The sequence below is a fragment of the Corvus brachyrhynchos genome, unplaced genomic scaffold (assembly GCF_000691975.1).
Source record: "Corvus brachyrhynchos isolate BGI_N302 unplaced genomic scaffold, ASM69197v1 scaffold229, whole genome shotgun sequence".
Taxonomy (NCBI): domain Eukaryota; kingdom Metazoa; phylum Chordata; class Aves; order Passeriformes; family Corvidae; genus Corvus; species Corvus brachyrhynchos.
Genome location: NW_008240042.1, coordinates 6,593,483 through 6,613,411, shown reverse-complemented (window position 1 = coordinate 6,613,411; position 19,929 = coordinate 6,593,483). Strand labels below are relative to the sequence as shown.

At 44.4% G+C, this 19,929-nt stretch overlaps 1 protein-coding gene across 4 annotated transcripts in view; it reads right to left on the bottom strand.

The window, feature by feature from the left end:
- Window positions 1-473: 473 nt before the first annotated feature.
- LOC103622373 (probable E3 ubiquitin-protein ligase HERC3) overlaps window positions 474-19,929 on the bottom strand; it is a 45,030-nt gene continuing 25,574 nt past the window's right edge. For 2 of the 4 annotated variants that reach the window (XM_008641312.2, XM_017744116.1), the window contains exons 11-26: window positions 19,275-19,399; window positions 18,673-18,732; window positions 16,932-17,043; window positions 16,202-16,391; window positions 12,957-13,120; window positions 12,343-12,456; window positions 11,043-11,066; window positions 10,866-10,955; window positions 8,893-9,063; window positions 8,122-8,265; window positions 6,664-6,830; window positions 5,499-5,565; window positions 4,300-4,382; window positions 2,055-2,238; window positions 1,242-1,344; window positions 474-814 (exon numbers count right to left, since the gene is read on the bottom strand). In XM_008641312.2, the coding sequence (XP_008639534.1) occupies window positions 606-814; window positions 1,242-1,344; window positions 2,055-2,238; window positions 4,300-4,382; window positions 5,499-5,565; window positions 6,664-6,830; window positions 8,122-8,265; window positions 8,893-9,063; window positions 10,866-10,955; window positions 11,043-11,066; window positions 12,343-12,456; window positions 12,957-13,120; window positions 16,202-16,391; window positions 16,932-17,043; window positions 18,673-18,732; window positions 19,275-19,399 (2,007 nt within the window). In that variant the 3' untranslated portion in view covers window positions 474-605. Of the gene's footprint in view, window positions 815-1,241; window positions 1,345-2,054; window positions 2,239-4,299; window positions 4,383-5,498; window positions 5,566-6,663; window positions 6,831-8,121; window positions 8,266-8,892; window positions 9,064-10,865; window positions 10,956-11,042; window positions 11,067-11,817; window positions 11,967-12,342; window positions 12,457-12,956; window positions 13,121-16,201; window positions 16,392-16,931; window positions 17,044-18,672; window positions 18,733-19,274; window positions 19,400-19,929 lie in introns of those variants that run through there. The other 2 variants (XM_017744117.1, XR_001865205.1) reach the window with 2 other exon arrangements.

The window sequence follows — 19,929 nt, the reverse complement described above, 5'->3', positions numbered from 1 at the left end:
GCCCAGTACCATCCACCAAGGACCAAAGGGCAGAGGAGACATTTCCATTCAAAGCAAGCAAGAACCAGCTTGCATTTAAAAAGGGAGGAAAAAAGGGTGGGGGGAAGTCACAGCTTTTCAAAGAGCAGATCGCTATTTCATCCTCAGTTTCCACCATACCCTAAATGCAAGGGACATCAAAACATTTCAACTGGATTAAAAGGAGAGGTAAGAGTGTGTGTGTACGGGGGCAATAAAAGCCAACTACAAGGAATTGCCAGGAGGGCAGTGATGTCAAGTTGGAGGGTAAACAACAGAAATGCCCACTGAACTGGTTTTGTTCAGCAGATAAGAAAATTCAAAGCAAGAACCTCTCCCTGCTGAAGCCCCACAAAATGCTGGCAGCATCAGGCTGAGACTGCATCATCTCTATTATTATTCTTTATATTTACCACCCACCCCACCCCCCGCAAGCTGTGGGCAGCTGGAGCGGCTCCCCCCCCCCCCCCCCCCCCCCCCGCAAAAAAAAAAAAAAACAAAATTCAGACCTATTCCCCTACAAAAATAAAGCCCAAGCCCATCGTTCTCTTGCTCAGCACCCAGGAGTCCGTGCCTGCCCCGTGGGGTCAGGCCAAGCTGAAGCCCTCGTAGTGGTCGATGGCCTGCACGAGGCGGGCGCTGAGGACCTCCTTGCTGCTGTACTTGGGCAGGTCCAGCAGGTTGTAGCAGGTGTGAGCCACGGGCAGGTACTGCTCCCCGCTGGGCGTCGACTGGATGATGATGCGCAGGCTGGACATGCCGTAGATGGGAATGCGGTCGCTGCCTGTCAGGAACACTGCAGAGACACAGGGAAGGCCGGGCAGCGGGGGCAGGGGAGGCACCTCCCACCAGGGCTGTGCCCACAGGCAAATTTCAGCCCCACCCTGCCTGGACTGGATTCCCAGGGGAGCTGCAGGACAGCAAGGCCAGGGCTGGGTACCAACACTGGCCTTTATCTTTCCAGCAGTCACAGAATCTGAGTGGCTGAGCTTCAAGGGACCTCTGGAGGTCCTTAGGGCCAACCCCCTCTCAAGCAGGGTCACCTAGAGCCAGCCACCCAGGACAGAAGGGAGAAAGAAAACACAATAGCGGGAAAACCCAGATCTGACTAGCAGATACTGCCACTCATGATCTATCACCCAACTTAATGCAATGAAACTCTGCAGCCACTCCCACCTGAGTCTTCAATTCCAGGAGATGCTGCATCACTGCAAGATACTTACAGAGAAATTTCTTCTTCTTTTCCAAGGGAAATGCATGGAAAGTCTCCCAGAACATTCTCACAGTTGGGTGTGTGGCCGTGTAGTCTCCCTTATAGACAGCGCTCTATTAAAAACCAAACCACCACATTTTCAGCTGGCGCTAGAACGCAAAGACTAAGTAGAACCCAGACCTGATCTTTTCTAGTATCTGACATCAGTTCACTGCCTGACAGCTTCGAAAGGGAACACAGGATGGGCAATGGGCAATGGCACGGCTCAAAGACCCAGCAAGGGCTCTCCTGGCAATGTGAGGAAGGCAAACATTAGGCTTTTGCTTTTCAGCTAATTACAAGTGTGGAGAGCAATCCTGGAGTGCCTGTTCACAGGCTGAACTCATGAACAGGATCATATGTTCTGCACTGTAACTTGCTGGTCTATGGATTTTGAGAGGATACAACCCTTTCTGGGTGTTCAGACTCCCCTTTGAACCCTTGTGTACCTTTTGCCATTGTGCAATGGAGTTTTACTGTAGGTGAAGACCCTTTGTCTCCTCCCTTCAGTCTTAGACTTCATCCCTAAAAAAAACCCAGATGGGAGTCCTTCTCCCTGTCCTTCCTCATCCTGAATTTCCTCCCTGAGCTTTATCTGTAGCAGGCCAGCACAGTGACAGACTTTTCCTGTGAGTGACAGCAAGGTGTACAAGGAGCATAAAAAAACCAGAAAATGCATTTGTGGCTTACGCAATCTCCTGACACAGACTAATGCCCATCTCATGCAACTGCACAATCCTGGCTCTTGTGCTAAAAAAAAACAAGTACAAGAGGGAAGCTTTACCTCCTCCAGTTCCTCCCAGTTGTAGTTACTGTTTCCAACTATCATGGCCCTGAGCTCTGTGGGCTGGAAGAGTTCCAGGACCTTCCCACCACACACTTTGAGGAAGCCAGTAGAAAAGGCTGTGTACCACTCTTGGATGGAGAGGTTGAAGATGTAATTTACGTAGGCTTCAACAAATTCTTCCCTAATGCATTGAGAGAAAGCAGGCAAAGGAAAGCACTTTTAATCACATGCCTAAGCAGCAGCACTGCCAAGTTTCCCTGTTTCTGCCTGTAAAATGTTCTGCAAACACGAGTCTCCAGCAGGCTCAACCCACTGCCCTCCTCTCACCGAGCCACTGCAACGTGGACAAAGTGTTCAGCAGCAAGTGCCACCACGTGTCTGCTTATTCCCTGGCAGCAGCGGCATGGGAGGTCCCCCAGGTTCTCCACCACTGAGAGAAATACTCTGGCCTTTTGGTGGAGGAATTCTCACCACATCCACTATGCAAAAGCAGCATAGAGGGACACGTGAGGAAGTAAAAAGACTAACAAAAATGAACACTTGGAGTAAGAAATCATCTACCAAAGGGGGAGTTATTTTCCAGTGCATTTGTTTTATTGTCATTTTCCCCACAGTCACCGGAGCATTAGGGAAATCCAAGATGATTAAGCACTTAACTGTTGCTTAATTCCTCTCCGGCTGTTACGGTCATGAACCCTGCATCAAGAGCATTTTATGAACTCCAAAGGAGAAAGGGAAAATGCAGGCATTTCCTGCTCTGCATTTGTCAGTTACAACAATCCTGTGCATTCCCCAGTTCCCAATGAACTTTCCTCACATGGGAAAGGGCAGTGCCCACAGATAGGCACACAGCAAACTATTCGGGCCATAGGGCAGCAAATTGGTCCCTGGCCTCTCAATGTACAGGTGGAGGAAGTCATTCAGCATTGTAAGGTAAACTGACAGCCATGTCTAGACTTGGATTTAGAGGTTAGCTTGAGTTCAAAACTCCAATCAGGATGAAGCAATTGAATTTTGGAATGTTAAGCCAGTGGAGCTACACACTAGCCTTTCTCCTTAAGGATTTTCTTCCTTTGTATCCTATCCTGACTCAATAAACAGTTCCAGTAGTTAACCCTGGTGCTCTTCCCAAATGTTCTCAGCTAAAATCTGTGTTCCTTTGTACTGTATGGCATACAGTAAAAAAAAGGCTGATTTTATTTTGAGTGTACATGCCCAACCCAAAAACTTAAAGGGTTCTGTCACTGGCATTTTCATCTCTCCTTCACTGTTGAAGGGGTAGATGAAACACTCCTCCGGTTTTACCTGAAGTCCATCTTCTCTTTGCACGGAGACAGAATTATCCTGCTCTATCTCCATGTGCATTTTGCAGGGAGGTAGCTCTTTAGCTGTGTAATTGCACCATTTTGGGCAGTAGTAAAGTAGGTAACACAGGCAAAGCTTTTGCTACAGCAATGGCTTTAGACACATTCAAAACCCTTTCAAATAATCAGATTAATAGGAAATTACTTCATCTCCAGCCTTGCCAGCAAGGTCTTCAGCAATCCTAGTACAAGTCCCTAACCATGCTGCTGAGTAGTCACTGGATCACAATGTTTTGCCAGCAGAGAAAGAATGTGAACACTGCTTCAAGTAATAAAGGCATTTGTAGAAATCCAATTACAAGATTATGGGAAGAAAATAGTTCAGCAGCTGGACAAAAAAAAAAGGGGAGGGGGAAATGGTAGCTGTGCTAGTAATAACTCCGGGGTGTTCAGTCAAATGGAAAGGGATCCAAGTACAGCAGGTCCTTCTGGCTGTGATCAGGGATGGGGGTCAGGCCGTGCTCAAAGGAAAGTGTTTCTGGCTCCAGAATTAGGAGTACAAACAAGTCTGCCAGGCTCAGTTTTGCTGGTCATGCACAGTTCCTCTCTGAGCCACCAGGGATATTAACCTGGGTCAAAATCATACTCCAATCTCTGCCTAAATGAGAAAACTGCCAAGGGTCTATATGGAGGTCTTTTATAGGGAAGACGTCAATCCAATTCCACGGTACATTTTCCAAACATTGGTGGAAAGGTGATGAAAACCTGATTTTTGTTCAAGTGCAACTAGTGCCCAGTAACTTATGAACAACTAGTCTTAGAATTTGTTTGCAGTGACTGCTAATTCCCCCCCACACACACTGCCCCTCAGACAGGGTTTCTGTGGCACCTTGACTTCACCACAAACACGAGTCCATCCCTACAGGTGCCCCACTTGCCTGTTGTCCTTCTGCACCAGGATTTTATCTCCATCTTCAATCAGGTTCTTCTGCTCTGTCACACCATAGCTTTCCCTGCAGATCTGTACAAAACCAGGAAATTAATTTTAGCAGAAGTATTTTTCAGGGCATATGCCTAGAAGAAAGACAGAGTCCCCTTTCAGAGCTGATGACTGGCATGTAAAGGGTGGGCCAGAGAAAAAGGTATGTGCAGAAACTTCTGTTCTCTGCTCCAAGGACCCTGTGTGCTTCATCACCCTCCATCACCTACATTTGCTGTAGGACGGCTATTAAGTTTACATGTGAACTTAGTAAGGAATAAAAATTATTTTAGGTAAACTTCCTGGGGAGAAAAACCCAAGAGGTGGATAACTAAAAACCTGTTTTTAACTAAGCGCACAAGCTCTGACAATAAAACTGACTCCCTTTTTTAACAGAAACTCAGTAGGTTAATTCATCCTCTCTCACTGGAAGAATAAATGACACAGACATCTTCCTGCTTTTGCCAGCCTAGGAGGGCACCAGTACAAACCCACACTCTGTACACTAACTGGTTACCTGAAAAAAAAATGCGTAAGGGTCAATTTTCAAGTTGCAACAGACAAAAGAGGCCCTTACGTGTGAAAAAGAATTTGGAGAAAAGTCTCTTTAGTTACTTTAAAGGTATCCTTTTTTCACACAGACTGCATTAGCATCAGTATGGCTTCATTACCTCATCCCAAATTACAGCCCTGTCTTGCAGGAGACACAGTCAGATGCAGGTCTGACTCACTCCAGAGAGTTTATGTGCTCATTCATGAAACAAGGAAACGGGCACCACTCTCCTTGCTCAGCAAGGTTCTTCACAGTGTGGAGCAGTTTTATGGCACCTTGTTTTTACCCCAGGGCAGGCTTCAGACAGAGAGTCAAAAAATCCAGCTCAAGATGAACCCATCACTCATATCATGTTAGAGCATCAGGTCTTTGAACAGTGACAACACGCCTACTTTGAAAAGCACTCAGCTTAATCTACTTATTAGCTCGGTTTTCAGGACCACACAAACACAAAAGAAGAAGGGAGTTACAGCAAAGAACATTTTAACATTAGCATGGGCTATGTGCTATAGGCATATGGAATAAGCCACAACACACATGAAAATATAGATGGGCTTCAACTGTACCACAGTAATCAGAGAGTTGGAATGTTAAATGTATCTTACTGTAAAATTCAAACAGAACGTCTCCTCCACATCTTCCCCGGGGTAATCTAAAAGTTGCTGGAGACTCCTAAATAACAAGTAGGGAAAAAAAAGAAAAAAATAATAATCAGAGATTTAAAAAGCCATACCTCTAACAGGGAAAACAAATTCAGCAGAAGTAAACAGCATCATACATCTGGGCAGTAGGATTGCAAGAGAGAGAATCTGAGTCACCTGAAGCAGTAAGAAGGAAATACACCTCAAATAAAGAGATGCTTTGTTAGAAGCAGGATAAATGCCGGTCCACAGAAACTATCAAATACAGTCCATGCCTACCTATTTCAAGGATCACCTTTAATGATCCTGGCTTTGGAACAGAATTACATTTCTAGTTCTTAAGTTTTAATTCTGTGTCATCACCACACAAAGGTCTGAGGGAGTAGAGGAAGAGACAGAAGTGGACTGCATCTGTATCCCCATCATACAGAAAATACTCTGCCACCCCCCAAAATCCTACTACTGTCTTCCTGGCATTTTACCTCATCATTGATAAACACAGCTGTCACTTTGTGTAGATAAATCAGATGGCACCTCAGAAAAAGAGATAAGACAGCAGTCAGACAGTGGGATCTTAAGTTCCCAGTGTTGGGAGGAACCAGTATCCCTATGCAATTAGGTAGAAAAGATTGGATACACCACTTAGAAAAAGTTAATCTTTCACTCCATTCAACTTCTTCCAGGTCAGAACTGCTCTGGTCCATGGATGGGACAATCCACAGCTCTATGCACAGTTCCCTGCTTGCTAGCCTGAGGCTGGCTCGAGGGGAAAGGCTGAGGCTGGGATCTGGGACCACACACACAACCACACAGGACAGGGACAGGCTTCCAGCCCTGCTCGCAAAGGGGGGTGTGGGATGTGTCTTTTGGCTGTGTTGGCACCCAGTTTCTGCGGGTCAGGAGGGTGGGAGCCTAAGCAGATGGGTCCAATACCCTGTGGAAGAGATGTCTTACACAAAATTCACCACCAACTCATATGTGCTGCTAGGACCACAGTCACCCAAATTAGTAAGTCACTCCAAAGCATCAGGAGGTGTCTTATGGATCAGCTTTTACGTAGTTTGGCATTTCTTGTTCTTAGTTGGATGGTCTACCTTCCCAGAAAAGCTGCAAATTTTGATTTTCATACCTTCCTTCCGTAGGGGATAGCTCCTTCAAATCCTCTAGGCAGGGCTTCACGTTCAAGAGTTTTTTGTACAGAGCCAAGGGAAAGTGAAGGTCTACCACTGTGAAATTGTATATTGCAAGACCACATATGATGCCAATCAAGTGAAACCAGTTGTGTTCTACAAAACACTGCAAAACCACACAGAGAAATCCTGATGAGACACACTGTCACCGGTGCAATGCACAGTACCCTATCCTCCATGCACTAAGAAGCCAGACCCTGCTTTTCCAACTGGGACGAAGTCAGAGAGCTCCTATCAGGTGCCACTTTGGTTGTAAAGTCCTTGCTGGTGTGTGGCATGGAGATGAAGCTTCAGAAACCATGCTCTATTACTTTTATAAGCCATGATCAGCTGTGGAAACAGCAGCTTTCCACCTTACCCGCCTTTTAACTCCTTTTTAAATACCTCTGCATTTAGACACTAACACTGCTTCAATGTTTACTGTCTATGTACTGCAAGAAAATGTGATAACAATCCTCTCCCTATCACCCATCCTATTTTCTATTAAAAGCTTTTGCACCAGCACAGTGCCACCCAGGCAGATACACCAGCAGAGGTGCTAGCACAGGCCTCCTTTTCTTCACATATTGACTCTCACACTGCTGTGTCAGTCACAGACTGGCTGCCCACGTTTGTTAAATGTTACAAATACACCACTCACTTTCAGTGCTTACACTGTCATCACTCCTGGTGTCAAAAGACTTGTTTTATAGCACTGACATTAGGACTGAATGCTCTGCAATACTGCTTACAAGTTACAAAAGGTACCACGCCACTTCCTTCCTTGTAACCCCCCAGCCAGGACAGCCACACCGTAAGGGAAGACTAGCAATGTCATTTCCCATCTTGCTACCTCTGAAGGTGAAGAAAAGGACATAAACCACCACCTCCAGCCATCTGACAGTACAGATCTTGCATTCCACACTCTTCCAAAACCAACAACCTTACACTACAATATTTCTGGCTGTTTAGAATTTCCTCACATAAAGCATTTACAACGTTAGATCCTGAAGGCAATAGTGATGCATGACTAAGTGGATTAGCTGCAATCATGTGAACAGCAAGGGGGGCACAAAATTCTAATGCCATTACCACCTAAACCTCTCATTCTGTAAAACAGCACATGACCATCACATCCATGATGATAAGAGCTCTATAACCTGTCACCTGACCCTTAGTACGAGTTTTATTAAGGGATAAGAATAAAGAGAGAGCGCCAACTCCTTAACAGGCACAACCATCACTGTTCTGCTAAGGTTAATGGACCTATTTACACTAACTGAAAATAGAGTTCACATTGTACCATGGGTAGAATATGAGAGGAAGAACATTTCTTTCCCATAGTTTGCCACTAGCTTCCTTGTAATTTAAATGCAGCATATTATTCCAACCTGCAAGTATAGAGGGCAAGGGCTTACCGTGTCTGAAAACCACAGCAGGTTTGACTCTGGGTAGTAAGTGAACATGCCATAGATAGGATTGAGTAGTTCTTTTAACAACAGGAGGAAAAATTCCTTTGTCACTCCTCCAGCATCAACAGCTTCCTCACCATCAAAGATCACCTGTAAAAAAAGCAGGTCAGTGACAGGGGTGCAGAGCTGAGACTGAGTAAATCAGACTTCTCTCTAACTGGGAGCCATGCAAAGCAATTTGTCCAACATGCCCAAACCCATGGCAACCCACGAGCTCGTTTCAGTGCTCTGCCTGCAGGGACAGAAGTGGAACAGGGGTGGCAAATCAGATATTTTGAGAATGTTTAACTCCTTATGCAAATCATAAATAACCACCTGTCTTCCCAACAATCAAAGCAGCAGCATGACAGCAGCTACTCAAGATTGCCACAATCTCTCAGAGATAGAACACATCCTATTGTAAACAGCCTGTTCCTGCAAAAGGGCAAAACAGAGACTGCATAACATCATAAAATGCTTCCTCCCCTGGCTCTTGTACACTTGACACACCAGGAAAAGACTAAATCCTGTGCTTGCCTTCTTGTAAACTATCCACTGCCAAAGCACTCCAGGAGTCAGAAAAAAGACTCAGCCTTTACACTGACTAGACTGAGTGCTCCTGTGTGCTATACCTATGGAGAAGTTACTGCACACTGGTGTAGTGGTAATGTGAATGGCTGAAAGGCTGCAGAAATGTCTGCTGGACACAAGGGTGCTAAAGATATGGGGGAAACTTACTTTGAGAGGTTTTTTCAAATCAATGTCTGAATGGATGCTCAACTCCCTCAAAGCATCACCAACTAAATTACTCCTGCGAACATGAAGTACCAGGAAAGGGCTTCTGGCCAGCAGAGGCTCCAGGGTGAGAAGCATGAAGACATTCTGCAAATTTGCACCGTTTATTGCAACCTGTAAATAAAAGAGAAGTGAAAAGCAGCCACAGCTCAGCTTCTTTCTTCCTGTGAAGGGAAAGCAGTTAACAACTACGTGCCTGGTGTTCCTGCCTTTTTGGTTTCCTCAGGGTTCAAGAATCCCATGCTCACTCTGCACTGTGATACCTTGAGAGGCATCACCTAAGGCATCGCTCTGGGTGTGCCTGTATGCCTACCTGTTCCCCCATTTCCCACACCAATACTTTTGAGTCCACTGATAAATTCACCACATTTGAGCAACAGAGATCAAATCCCTGAATGTTGTTTTTTACATTAGGCAGGTGGGTGGGGAGAAGAGGCCTTATTCATGCTCAGTTTACTGAGTCAAGAAGCTCAGTGTGAACACACTCAGGTAAGTGTGAGTCCAGGAGGGAAAATAGTGCTACAAATATACCAAGCAAGGAGCCAGCTGACAAATGGATCTGGCAAGGCACCAGGGAACCCATCACATACAATTCAAAGCCCTCATCCACATGGATCTTCTGGAGATGGGCAAGGCACAAAGTCCAGTCTAAGCTTTGGCTGCACTTAGTTTGTCTTCTCACGCATTGTCCATAGTAAACGGCAAATTCGCATTTGAAAATTCAGTTTAAAGATCACTTAAACCTGAGACAGAAATCCACCAGGGACCAGGCTTTCTCTGCTCCAGCACTCAGAGAACACCGGTTTCCCTGGCATCTAAGTAGTTGTCTTGCTGAAGGTCCTGTCTCTCAGGACAACAAACCCTGTACCCGTCTGCTGTTCTGCCAAGGTAAGGTTGATACCTCCTCTCAGCAGTGCACTGCTCACAAATTGGGCAGCTGAAAACATGCAAGAGGCTGACAAAATGAGAGCAGGAGCAAGTGACTGCAGCATCCGAGCATAGGCCAAGCCTCCTCTGCCTTGCTGCAGGCTGTGTGCTCAAGCAGGCATAGAAAAGCTAGGAGATGGGTATGACATGGAATTAGCACCATGGCCACAAGTGACTGTGAGGACAGTTTTCCACCCTGAAGGAACCTGACAACCAAGGATCTCAGCAAACTTATTTCACAGAGGATGGGACTAGTCCCAGCCCCAGCTGCACTGGATGAGGGCTCAGTGCCCAACGCTTTGCCTGCCTCAGGAGGCACCTGTGTGAGCAATGCCTGGCACTGGGGCACTTACAGTGGCACAGAGGCCAGCTGCCCTTGCCACAGCCTGGCTGTGAGCTGGCTCGGCTGCCACCTACAGGGTGCTGGAGCTGGAGACCTGCTGTCAGCACACTCCTGGAGGGCCCCGGGGCTGTGCCCTCACTGCAAATGGATGGATGGAGTGCTGACAACAGCTGCTGCCTGCAACCACAAACAGCACCAGGAGCTGCTCTACAACACTCACCTCATTGTTAGAGGGAACAGCCACTCCCACACCAGGCAGGAATCTGGAAGCAAGTGTCCACTTACCTGAACGTTTGTCTACTTATCCAGTCTTACAGCTCCTCTAACAGAGGCCTCACCTTACTCCTTATCCTTGGACTATCATAAATACATAACTACTCCTTCTCTATACACTTTAAATTGTCACCACGTGCACATCCGGCAGTTCTGACGTTGCCAGACAAGCATTTTGAAGGGAAAGACACCAAGCACTGCCTCTGCAATATCCAGGGCAAAGAGGTTCTCCAGCTACACTGCTCTCCTGTATTAAGGAAACAATCATGTGTTGTACCACCAGCTCCCACTTAACACCCTTTCCATGCAGGCACCGTTGCAAAAGGCAGAAAAAAAGAAGTGTGTCAGGAAAATTGGGAGAGAGAATGATTACCTGCATCTGTAATTCTGCATCTGTCTGTAACATCTTGGTCTTAGCTTGAGCATCGAAGATGAAAGGGTAAGAGCAGAGAGTCACAGCGTCCTGCAAGAAAGGCAGGCAAGATTTGCTCCTAGCCACAGCTTCCAGAGCACTTCTTTAAAAAAGAGTCTTGAGAAACAATTTTCTTACCTGCATGATAGATGGCCTTACTTTCTGTGAAAGAAAAAGAGAAGTATGAAAATCTTTTACTCTTTCGATTTTATGTTGTGTGGGCTTTTTTGGATGGACTAGTCCAAAGGTGACCCAAAGTAAATTTTCCTCCTTTGGGACCAACAACCCATTTTTCTTCCTCTCAAAGAAAAGCATGGGAACTTCCTTCTCAACAAAATGCACAAGTCTAATTCAAAACGTGACCAGCAAACACTACTAAGAGGACTGACTGACACAGAAGCCTGTGTTAGTCTGCCATGGGTGAAACGTGCTCTTATGAAGAGCAACAAAAAAACTAGTCCTCAGGCAGAAACCATATGAAACAGGAGAGACCATAAGGCCACAACATGGTGATACAAGAACACCCCTGCAATGCAAATGACTCGTCATTAGCCATATTGACACGTTTAACTATCCCTTACAAAAATTTAAGTCAGTATTTTATTGTTCTGCTCACTAAAAGCACAAAGCAGCACTATTTAAATGATGGAAAATAGAGGATGGGGACACAGCACACACAGCATTTACAAAGCCCATGAAAACACACACAAAAGTTATCACTACAGTCAGGTTTTACTCTTGCAGCATCCCTCAGCAGATGTTTTTTGGTGGTTTTTTTACACTTGGGATTCCTTTCCTTGCTATAATTAAATAAACTCACTGGGTTCCCACACAGCATATTCCAGCCCTCAGTTTAGTTATCTCCTTTCTTACAGATGGGAAAGTGAGACATAAAAGAGGTGAAGGGTCTTACCCAAGATCACCCAGCAGGTTACTGGAAGAGCCAGGAATAGAACCCACATCTCTTGAGGCTTGGTTCAGTCCCCTAGCCAGAACGCCACACTGCCTCCTCTTACAGAGCAACATTTTAACATCACTGGCTACATTATTCACAATACCTGCCTAAACAGCAGAAGTAAAGGGCAAAAATTATAATTTTAGAATACAGGACTTGGCTCCTGAGGTCTTGATTACATTAAAAGGATCCAGCGACTGAATTAATCCCCTTGTGCAAAGACTGAATGAAATTCACATGAATAATCACAGAGACTGTTGCAAGCTTTGGTTCAATATTGTTAGCTCTAACTCTTTTGACAGCCTTTTTTGTTTTTAAGTCAATTTTGCAAAGCCACCAAGTACTCAGATCTGAGAGACTAAACATACAGATGCTCCTATACTGAATACATTACACTCTCATTAAGGATACTGAAAATACAGATCTACAGCCAGAGACACAAACATGGACAGCTTTTTCATGACTATACATAAAACCTCTTACCATTCCAGCCTGGTGCAAGAACCACATGAGATAATCCTCCTGAATGTCCACCAAGCTGGAAATCTCAGGGATATAAAACTTATCATATTCCACGTGTTTAACCTTCTGATTCACCTAGTGAAGAGAACAGATAAAAATATTCAGCATATTTTAATACATACTCAGCATTTTTCTGTAACACACAGGTTTGCTTTCATAAAATCAATTGTAACAACTTGCAACAAAAGGACCCAGAAAGTCTTGCAAAAAACACACAGTCTCTTGTATTTCAGTACAAACCAAGAAGAATCAAGATAAACCTCTTTCTAACTTATTTTAGCTCCCTCTCCTCCTCAACCAGACTACTCAGCAACAACACAGTGAGAGCGGAGGCCATCAAGGGACAGGTGTTTGTGATGCAAAAGTGCATGGCCCAGCAGCAGCCTTGTTCAGGGTAACTTTATTTGTAGTGTTTGAGACAGGACTAAACAATCTTCAAGAACCTCGGACTCAGGAAAGCCACTAACATCTTTCCCACGAGGTGTCTTGGTGGACAGTGACACAGCTCACGACTGACAAAGAGCAGGCAAGACTGAATCATCTCGAGCCAACACATGCCTGGGCTTTCCTCTCACCTTGTGGAGCTTCTCCAGAAGCCTGAGAGCAGCTGTAATGTAGCTGCTGAACAGGACTGGGATCAGCAGCGTCTTCCTTCCACTGAGGAGGTACACCACTGCACCTTTGTAGAGGTCCACGAGCCTGAGGAAGTATCTTGGGCACACTTGAGACCACCAGTTATCTGGAAAGCAGAGGACATCAATATAAACCTTAATCAAAGGCCAGAGTAACCCTTAAGGGGTTACAACTGAGAAAAGGGGAATATACCTGAAGACTCTTCCAAAAAACTTCCCTATTCTTGCCCTAGTTGTAGTGATGCCATGAAGATTTTCGCCTTTTCTTTTATACCCCTGTTATACCTTTTTACAGCTTCTGTATTCTCAGTGCTTTTTGCCTACATTCTTGGACTTGTTCGTTAAGCTAAGAGACTAAACATTTTAGAAGCTTCGTAGTTAGGGATCAGTGTGCCCCAGACCCCAAGGTCCTCTCCAGAACACATTCTGTAAACCAAGATAGAACCATCCAGGGGAAGGTTCCTTGGGGAGGGGGGGCTCACTTGCACCTCTCATTGGGGAATCTTTGATAGATATGCTAATTAGTAAAGCCTATAATGTTATACCCAATGTTGGGGGGGATATATACACGAGAAGGAGAGAGACACAGAGACACAGGGAAAGACTCGGTGGGGTACATCTCGATGAATATGACCTGGACGTGTACACCTAAGGATCCTTAAGAATAAATACCAAGGTAAAATCCCTTTTCCCCTTCTAACCGTGTATGCCTCTTGATTTTAAGACCAGGAAAAGGCATCAGTAGCAACAGGAAAGCAAGGCAGAGTTATCTAAATACCAGAAACTGAAAAGCTCCTCCCTTTCCACTCTCATCTAACCACACCAGTCATTACCCAGCCCAAACCCTGATCAGGGTGGGAGCCTGAATTTGAAGTTTTTCAGCCTTCAATTCAAGCCACTGTTTCAAGTATCTGGCATTAGATACTGTGATCTTGTGGGCTGTCTCTCAGGAGTGACAAGGAAAGAGTTGCCTGGGTGTCATAGGTTAGCAAGCATAGTCCCGGAAGGGACGTCCTTGCTAAGGGGTGCTTACAGTTTCCTCTGGGAACTGATAGAACCTATCAGCTGGCCAGTTTGGATATGGACAATTCTCTAAGCCACTTAAAGTTGTGATCACCTCTGTGATCCACATTTAAGAATGCGCACTCCCCCCCCCGGGGCCCCCCCCCCCCCCCCGGCAGGGCTGGGGGCAGCCAGAGCAGCTCGACTTCCCCCCCCCTCCATTGCGGCCAAGATTTCAGCAAAGCGGCACCTCTGTCCGGCAGAGGTCAGGTGACCAACAGCTGACCAACATCGATAAGCCACACAGCTGCCAGGCCGAGGTGAGATTAACCCTTTTTATTGCTGTGAAGAGCTGAAAACCTGAGGGAAGAGAGAGAGGAGATGCTTAAAGCTGAAATTCTGTTGTGAAGCTATGATATATCAGAGTATCCTGTTGTAATTTCATGAAGATATGGGGGGTGGAGTGTTCAACTCGTGAGCAGAAGCACCTGCGCTGAGATAGGCAGATGCTGATGCAGCTGTAATTTCATGAGAAGTTTGGACAGGGAGAGATTGACCAGATGAGGACTTTTGCTCCAAATGGGAAAGGAGAAAACCTCAGTTCCTAGAGATGCTCCCAGAGATAGTCCTAACGATGAAGATGATGAAGACCCTTTGCTCCCAGGGAAGGAGAAGGGCCTCTGTTTTTGTTTCTGAACGGCTCAACCTTAAAATTGTACCCCAAAAAACTTCAAGAGTGGACCCTCGAAAGCAGTTGCGGGAAAAGCTGCAAGTCGGGGGGAAAGGACTCACACGCAGGCAGAGAGACTCCTCTTCCTAAATGGACTGAACAATATTTGGAAGTGGGCGGCTGTCTCATTGTGATAATGTTTTCATAGCATGAGCAAGAAGAGACTTCTCCTTCTAAATGGACTGAACAAGGTTATTATGGAAGTGGTAACAGACTGAACATCTGAAGGGTTGTCTTTTAACATTGTCAGTGGGAGAAGGGAGGAAGGTGGGGGGAGGAGGAGAGTTCTGAAGGTGGTATAATTTTTTTTTCTTCTTTTAGGTCTGTTAATAAACTTCTTTATATTCTTTCAAGTTTGGTGCCTGTTTTGCATTTCTCCTAATTCTTATCTCACAGCAGATAAACAGTAATGAGTATTTTGGACCAAACCACTACACTAAATTGGTGTTTCTGCCTGGTTACAAACCGAACCTGCGACACTGGGCAATTCTCTGTAGCACCACATACTTTTCTAGCAGGTGTCAGAGTGTGTCTCCTGGCACATCTGCACTAAAGGATTTAACCCCCTCTTTAGAGAGGCTGATTTCTTTCTTGAGAAGGACAGGTAACCCTTACTCTCCTCTGAAGGGACCCTAACTATTAGCTTCTTTCCTAGAACCAATCACCTGCAAAGTAAAAGCTGAAGCCTAGGAAACCATCATGTCATGTTAGAAACAAACAATTTATCCTCTCAAGTGTCAACACAACAATAGAGTCTGACAGGCAAAAGTTTGAGAATCCTTTGCATTTCTGTATGCTAAAAATCACAGAGGACTACTCCAAGTAGAAGAGGAAACAGACCCAAAGCCTCTTTGAATAATAATAAAAAAATCACTAAGCCTCAAAATAAATTTGCTGGAGTGATTCTTTTGGAGGTCTGAATGCATCACATAGCATTTTACATGATAAATAATACCAGATTTAGTACAAGACAGCCTTAAGAAACAGAGTAAGATAACAAGTACAGTAGTAGCTTAACAAACGTGAGTAGCAATCATTAAGCAGTATATGTTCTGTTCAGCTTAAAATAAGCTCACAGGAAAATATATTAGAAATTAAAAGACTCAGAAGTGGGAGAAGAGTTGAAGTGTTCAGCATAGTCACAGACCAACAGGTTCATCTGCCATCTTGCAGAGGACAAAATAATTTGATATTATATTTAGTATCCTTTTGTTTACCCTATACAGAAAAGATATTCTAAAGTGATCAATAGCTGACCAGATTTAAGAGAGTAGGATCATTTAATCTTAATGATATACAAAAATCTATGTTTCTGTAGAGGAATGCAAATTTATCTGGAACTGAGTCTCTGAATGTGGGTAAACTAGGTAAGGTAAATTAGATTAACCTCCCTAGTAAGTGTTCTTTGAAATGATATTTTACTTCTAAATTAAAACAATTCTTAAGCGACACTTACCAAGCACTTTGCTGGGGTTGGTATCCAGGCGCAGAATAGCCATTGCTAGAGGAAGTGTCAGAGAAATGTAATACTTGGAGTCTTGGAAGGGTGGGAATTCTGGAAGAATCAGATAGATCCTCATTGCCTCAACATCTGGTGGCGAGCTGGACAGCTGAGGAATCAAAAAGCTTTCAAAGCTCTTCAGTATCTAGAGAGAAAACAAAACCAAAAAGACAGCTTATCCTGGGTGATAGAGCACCCACAATGTAGTTGATGTTTAAGAGCTGATGAAATGGTATAACCCTGCTTTAAAAGTCAAACCCAGAGCAAAAAACCCCAAAGCTATAAATATTATAGCTAAAAGTGGCAAGGGGAACATGTATGCTTTTATCCCACAGCTCTGCACTTGTGAAAGAAATTCTCTGAGTTAGAATAAATTATACAACCATAAAGTATTTGACTCCTGATAGACACATAGTAATTACAAATATAACATACACAGAGTTAATTTCAGCAGACATTCAAGTATTAAATGCCATGAGATAAAACTTGTTTTTAAATAAAAGTCTTGGAGACACATTCTGAAGAGGTCAAAATCAGCCCAGGTCAAAGGAGAAGTACCATTAAGTGTCTGGCTTTTAGATTTGCAGCACAACCCTTCCCCAAAAATGCTGCTGGTACTTGCATGCTAGAGAGGGATAAAGCCTTAATTTCCCCTCTGAATACCCAAATCTCAGAAGTGCAATACCTGCTCTAGGAGAATAGAGTGCTGGGAGTTCATCAGCTTCTCAAACAGCACTCTGGTGGAGTTCAGATCAATCCCTGGGATCTTTGGACTGGTTTTAAAATGTTCATCGATTCTTTAAAAAAGAAATCACAGACAGACAGGCATAAGTTTAAGGAAGAGACCCCATTACCTGTGTATTGACATGGCCTGAGAGCAAGCAATAGAGAAATGACCACTAGGGAATTCATAGGACTAGAAACAAAGACTCTCCCTTCTGAATTCCTCCGGGCCTTGGTTAGGGCTGGGATTCTTGCAGAGAAACACTCCATCAAAGTCTCTGGTGTCCCCAGGATTCCTTCACTGTCTTAAGAGCGCTGTATTAGACACTCTGAAGGGGAAGACAGCTACTAAAGATGGGATGCATTTGTCAGTTTGACGGTGTGACTGTAACAACATGAGGAACTAAACACAGCCAGCTGTAGTAGAATGGCTGTTTCCATAACAGCTCCGGCTCCAGGCTGGAAATAGCTCCCCAGGGACATGCCATGGTACAGAGCACTCCAGGCTGTGCTCTGCAAAGGCAGTGCTGGGTGTGCTCGGGCACACAGCCACAGAAAAGCTGCTCCTCCATCTAATCCTGTAATCCAAACAGGCCTACATGGCCTTAGGACACTGGAGGGATGCACTGGGGTATTTCCATCAAGTGCACCATGACATAAGATTTCATGTATAAAGGTACATAGTTAAATATAGCCTCATTTAAGGCTTCAGAATTTATCATTCATTTGGTCAAAGACTTTCCACAGAAGTTAAGTCCTGCACTAGCCAAGACATCACTGAAGGGGAAGAACAACTGCATTTGGCCGATGAAGCCATAAACTCCACTCATTTCCACATTCAAAGGAGACGTGAGACTATTTAAAGTGACTCAACAACTTGGATACCTCAACAAGGGTTTTAAACCAACATGACACAACTCTCCTGATGCAGTAACATGTCACAACACTAGAGAAGAAACCACTGGACAAACAGAAAAACACCAAAATAATTAGCAAATTATTTTCTTTTTCAAGTTGCTCTTGAAACATATTATGCCAAGATTACTCAGAGTAAGTAAGCTTTTCTTCACCTAGTTACAGGTCATTTACTCATCAACAGAAAAATTTCTTCTCCTCCTCCTCATCTTATGCTGTTACCTCCTCAACATTCACAGACAGCCAACACAAGTCTTCCCAACCCACAGCCTTTGACTCAGCTATGTCTTACAACCTTGTCACCACCTATTGTGGGTCACACCCATTTGAAATTCCTCCTTTTGCAAGCAGGAGCACAAAACTTTCCACATGTGATGTCACCTAAAAGGAAAGCACTTCCATGCTGCCCCAGAGGTATTTTCAAGAGCAGCCTGTGTGGAAGTATACTTTCACATGCACCAGCTAGCTCAGCTGGGTAAGAGACTATTCATCCCTAATTTCCCTCAAGGTCATATTCCTCTCCCTCTCTTTAAAGTTGGTATCTATTTCATAAGGAAGAATAACAATTGTGGCAACTCCAAGAAACCTGTGCCACTTACATTTACTTACACCATGCACTCTCTTTGCCCTACTTACCCAGCTCTAACCACCCACCTCTTTAGGGAACACTCTCTGCCTCCACCTCCTATCTGATCAAAAAAATCAAATCCCACTGCAGAAGTGAGTGAAGCAAAGGGATTCCAGTCCGCATCAAGGGAAAGCCATGCTTCTGGAAATTCATCACTTACTTCTTCTCCAAGAAGCTTCCATTCCAGCAGGCAGCTGAGGACAGTATCTGAACAACATTACTGTTTGCAGCAGGAAGACAAAAGGAAACAGAGATACAGGTTATGAATGGATGCCTCAGTAAATCTCTTCATCTCTTTTCCCCTCCTTCTATGGGAAACAATGTCAGGATAACCCCTTTAGAGGCACAGAGGGCAAGAAGTTCATTCAGGATCATGTAAGGTCCCTCTTTGAAAGGAGGAATTAGTGCCTCCTTTCCACCTATTCTGCCCTTCTCACGGCAGGCACACTGGGGAAAGAACTTAATCAGTCTGTTCACAAGTTCTTGCTGCTTTTCATGAATTTTAAGCAGACAGTGCAGGACAACTTTAAAATCAAGTTCCCACCCACCATCTGCAACGCTGAGGCAGCCTCAAATTCCTCTGCTTTTGCTCAGAAGCTCTCACCTGGCAGCCTTGTGACTGGCAACTCCTCCCCTTGGACACGACCAAGAACCACACTTGAAAAGGTTGCTAAATTTCAAGTGAAAGCATGGCACGGAAGCCAACAAAATTATTTAAATAGAACTTTCAACAAAAGGCTTGTCCAGTGCCACAATACCTACTTGACAGAATTAGAACTGTTCTTTTCTAAAAGCTTTTGCCTCCAGACATCTATAGTTTCATCATTTATTAAACAGGTGTAACGTGTTTCATTTATGGTCCGGAAATCATCAGCAGGCAAGGAATTCTGTGAGAAGATACAGATTTCAGCAAAGACAAGGCTTGTAAAACAATTCCTTCCTATCCATAATCTCTGTTTTAATAAATAACTGATAGCTTCCTTAGTGTGGTCTCTGAAAAAGTTTGGTTATGAAGTTTTGTGGCATTACTAAGAAGTCCAAAAGGGAAAGTATGAAAAAGCTGAGGGGGAAAAAAAAGATCCTAAAATACATCTTAAAAAGAGAAAAATAAAAAATCAAAATATCATTTCCTAGATGTACCAAAGCCCTCTTCAATGCTATAATATATAACTACAGGCTTAGCACAGTTATTCTAGACCTATTTCCATGCCTCAAAAGCTTATCCCAAACACTTCTTGAAAAAAAGAAGACAGAAGCAGGAAAACCAATTCAGTGTTCAACCCTCCATCCAGCACTGCTTGACAAAATCCCAGCGTATGTGGTTGATGGCCCTACACATCAACCATGCAGAAGCCAGTGCCACAGGTGGAAAGCAGCCCCTCACTTCCAATCTGCAAAGATTGGATTGCCCTTCCTG